The sequence below is a fragment of the Prionailurus viverrinus genome, chromosome E3 (genome assembly GCF_022837055.1).
Source record: "Prionailurus viverrinus isolate Anna chromosome E3, UM_Priviv_1.0, whole genome shotgun sequence".
Taxonomy (NCBI): domain Eukaryota; kingdom Metazoa; phylum Chordata; class Mammalia; order Carnivora; family Felidae; genus Prionailurus; species Prionailurus viverrinus.
In genome coordinates, this window is record NC_062576.1 from 20529396 (window position 1) to 20533316 (window position 3921).

The window sequence follows — 3921 nt, forward strand, 5'->3', positions numbered from 1 at the left end:
CCTCGACTTCTAAGCAGATGCTATGGGTCCATTGTTTTCGGTTTTTTGGTTTTTGTTTTGGTCAAGAATACTTCATCTAGGGGCTCCCGGGTGGCTCAGTTGGTTGAGCGTCTGACTCTTGACTTCAGCTCAGGTCGTGATCTTGCAGTCTGTGAGACTGAGCCTCGTGTCCGGCTCTGTGCTGGCATCTCAGAACCTACCTGGGTTCTCTCTCTCTCCCTCTCTCTGCCCCTCCCCCACTCACTGTGTCTCGGTCGCTCTCAAAATAAATAAAGTTAAAAAAGCCGTTTTCACGTAATCCACATGACCCTTCTATCTGTGTATGACATAGAGGTTATCATTCCCATTTTCCAGATGAAGAAACTCAGGCTCCAAAATTGTAAGCATTTTCCCCCAGATCACCAGCCTGGAGGTAACAGAGTTGATAGCTAAGCCCTCCTGTCAACACGGCTCTTTAGTGCGTCTGAGTTTGTCTCTGTAACCTCGGCCGGGAACACACACACGAACCTCACACCCTTTCAGCCTCTCCAGACACTTTTTATTGTCTCTGGTACCCCCTCAGCTTTCCTTCTGGTACCTAGTGGATGTCTTCGTGACTGTTCTGACCTCCGCCCCTCCGTGGACATGCTCCCTCCCCAGGGTTTTCACGGTCAGCCCCCGGGGAAGGGCTTTATGGTCCTGAGAAGGGGCAGGCAAGCGTCCTCAGCCCTCCCACCCGTCCAGGAGACTTTTGCTAAACGGCTCAGAGCTGTCTCATCCCAGCCATGCTTGGCTGGGTTGGTTTCTGTCACCGTTAAACATTGACCATGGCATTGTCCTGCCATAGGAAGCAGTCCCAACCATATCAACCGAGAAGGTGTCTGGGGTCCTTTCTCGCCTCTACCTCCTTGGAGATGCACATCAAGACAGGGACGGGGCCTCAGGGAGCCCCGTCCGGAGCCTCTCTGGCTCTCGCAGGCAGCACATCTTGCAGAGCTTGGTAGGGATCCGGCTCCCCAGGGTTGTGGTTTCCCGTCGATGGTGCTTCCTTCGGCTGGCTCCCGACGCGGACGGTCCCAGCTGCGGCTGGTGCTTGCTTCTCCTGAGCTCATCGCGGTTGGTGTTGACTGTAGACGGTGCTCACCACTTCGCACGGTTTCTCCAGGGGAGGTTCTGACATCAGATGGTTCTAAAACAGAGCTGGCATTTGCTGCTGACTGCAATTGTCCCCACTGATGAGTTTTGGCTGGAGATCCCGCTGTGACGGTTCTCCATACAGACGGTTTTGCCACTGACGGATCCTGTTAGAGGTGGCTCGTCGCTGGGGCTCGCAGTGGAGGGTAGACCCAGCCCCCCAGGATCCTGCTACAGCTTCAGAGTAGACGGTCGTGCCGTTGATCGCTGACGGTCACTGCAGGTGGTGCTTACCTTCCACAGTTCTTGCTACACGTCACCCTGCCGCCGACAGTCGTTGCTACAAACGGGGCTCTCCACCCAAGGTTCAGATGCACTGGGTGCTGTTTAAAGGCGTCTGCTTGGCCGTAACCGCTCTGGGTAAAGTCCAGGCTTGCTGGGGGTTCACGTCCAGTTTTCAAGCCCCTAGTGGCCGGTGAGCCTTCTCATGCAGGCACGCACGTCTGGGCAGGCTGCTCGCCCTCGGTGGCCTGGCTTTGGCCTTGCCCCCGACCTTGGTCGCTGGCCTTGGCCTTGCCTCCGGCCCCGTCCTCCTGCAGACTGGTGTTACTTTTCACCCCGGTCTGCACGCCGCCGTCCTCCCGTGTGCCCTGGCGGCTGCTGGCCTGGCTGGAGGGAAGGCTGCTGGTGGAACTGAACAGCCCGCTACTCACCTGGTAGTTGAGGGCGCTGCTGCCCAGACTGATGAAGCTCATGCTGGTCAGGCTGCTGGCCCTGCTGCCGATGCCGCTGCTGGGCAGGCTGGTGTTGCTCTTCCCCTCCAGCCTGGTCTGCTCTGTGCGCCCAGCTGGCTCCTTATCTGGCTGGGGGAGTAGATGGCACACAGCTGGCTGCTCTGGGCGCTGTCTGTCTGGGTGTTGAGACTTCTGTGCAACCTCACGATGTGTCTCCTGGCCACCAGGCTGACCTCGCTGTTCTCCTCATCCCCCGCATACCCGCTGTCCAACAGGCTGGTGTCACTGTCCCTGCATGTCCCCAGGCTGGACTGTCGCAGGCTCAGCAAGTCGCTCTCCCTTCTCCACGCGTTTCCCAGGTTGCTGCCCAGAAGTCTCAGGGGCCCCTGAGTGGCTCCTGCATCATGGTGTGGCCACGCGGGTGACTGGGGCTCTAAGCTGGGGGATGGGAGGCCTGGAGCTTGGTCCTGAGCATTCCAAGCAGCAGACTCCCCTGTTGTACCCTGGAGGAAAGTGAGGGACAGATGATCTGGTTTATCCAGGGAGAGGGGACCCTGGGAGGCCTCTGAATGGTGGGTGTGGTTTGTCTGGGGGAGACGTGGCTCAATTTATAAGGTGGCCTTTCAAAGGGCAGTGTTCTGATTGGCCGGCCCGGTTCCCATGGTGATGGGTCTATGAGGCAGGGTGGGTGTGGGAGGGAGGACAATGCTGTCCTGGCACCAGTTACATCAGTGGCTGGGGCTGGAGGTGGGTAGATAAAGGACTTAGGGCCAGAGAGAGGCAAGGACCACCTTCCTGGGGACATTTCCTACGGGGCCTGTGGCCCCTGCTTTGCCATATCATAACATCTGGGTGTGCCTCCTGGCTGAGCCCCTTCTGAGCCGCATTTCTTTAGGATGTCATTGGTCACTGGTCCCACATCACACCCTACCCCTTCATCACCTCGAGGTGCGGTCATGTTGGCTGTTTTCTTATTTGGAGCTCTTACCTGCAGAGTCCCCTACAGGGACTTTGCACTGGCAAAAGAAAAAAAAAAGTTTCTACCTGGAATGTTCTTCCCTCAGCCCCTTGGCCTTCAAGCCTCAGCTAAAGTGTCCCTGGCCTCTACAAGAACATCCCTCTGTTATTCTTTATGTCATTTTCTAACTTATGTGCTTTATGGCATTAAGTGCAATTTGCAAGTCTTTCGATGTGTCGGTTCCTTATTGCTGGTTCCCTTATTGCTGGTTCCCTCTGCTCGAATATCTTTGCAAGGGCAGAGATTTTGTTTCCTTATTCTCTCGGGGAGGCTAGGACCTGTGGCCCTGGTGAGTTGGGAGCTGCTGGAGACTTGTCAGCAGTGATGAGCAGACCGGAGTTGGAGCAGGCCACTGCATGGGGGGACGTCCGGTGGGCAGGGTGGGACAGGGAGCTGGGTGGGGCCAGTGCAGGAATCCGGGAGTGACAGGGAGGGCCCGGACCATCGAGTGGCCGCAGAGCTGGGAGATCCTGGGTGTATCTAGAAGGCAGGACTCAGGGCTTGCTGAGGGGCCGTATCTGGGGGCTCGAGGAAGAGCAGGGTCAAGGCCAGCTGCGGGGTCCACGAGCCTCTGGGTCAGGGGCAGGATGGCCTTCTTGAAACGGCACGGCCTCCTTCTGAAGCACGCCAAGCGGCATGCACCGTGGTAAGGGCTGTGAGGAAGGGCAGAGCCTAGTGTCTCAGAGGTGAGATCAGCGTGGGTTCGAGCCTCAGCTCGTCCGCTTCGGAGCCGTGCTTAGCGATGCCCCAAATGGGTGGTGGCGATTAAACCCTCCACAAACATTAGTGGAAGAGAAATGAATGCTAAGTGTTCTGTTAGACCCTCTACAGACAGCCGGGCAGTCCCTCCTTGCTGGGCCTCACAGTCGAGAGTTGGGGGGACACACAGGCTCATTTCCGACAGAAGTGCTGTGGGGAAAATAAAACGGGGAGGCGGGGGGATGGTAGGCTGGATGGTGCTCCATGAATAGACTGACTGCCCCTCTCCATCTTGGGACTCTGGCCTGCTGTGGTTCCACTCCCGTGTCCTCCCCCCGGGTGACATCCCGTGACCAC

At 57.5% G+C, this 3921-nt stretch overlaps 1 protein-coding gene across 1 annotated transcript; it reads right to left on the minus strand.

Moving 5' to 3' along the window:
* Positions 1-516: 516 nt before the first annotated feature.
* On the minus strand, positions 517-2805 carry CE3H16orf82 (chromosome E3 C16orf82 homolog). Its single transcript, XM_047839237.1, has 2 exons — positions 2779-2805; positions 517-2449 (listed from the first exon to the last, which is right to left on the minus strand). The coding sequence occupies exons 1-2, from the start codon at positions 2803-2805 to the stop codon at positions 1874-1876; spliced, it is 603 nt and encodes a 200-aa protein (XP_047695193.1). The 3' UTR covers positions 517-1873.
* Between the last annotated feature and the right edge of the window lie 1116 nt (positions 2806-3921).

What these genes read in the sequence shown, in the direction of transcription:
- CE3H16orf82 (XM_047839237.1), bottom strand. Translation starts at nt 2,805, where the DNA reads ATGACCGCACCTCGAGGTGATGAAGGG. An exon ending in CACCTCGAGGTGATGAAGGG is followed by an intron (nt 2,450 to 2,778) that starts GTAGGGTGTGAT and finishes TTATAAATTGAG; the next exon opens with CCACGTCTCCCCCAGACAAA.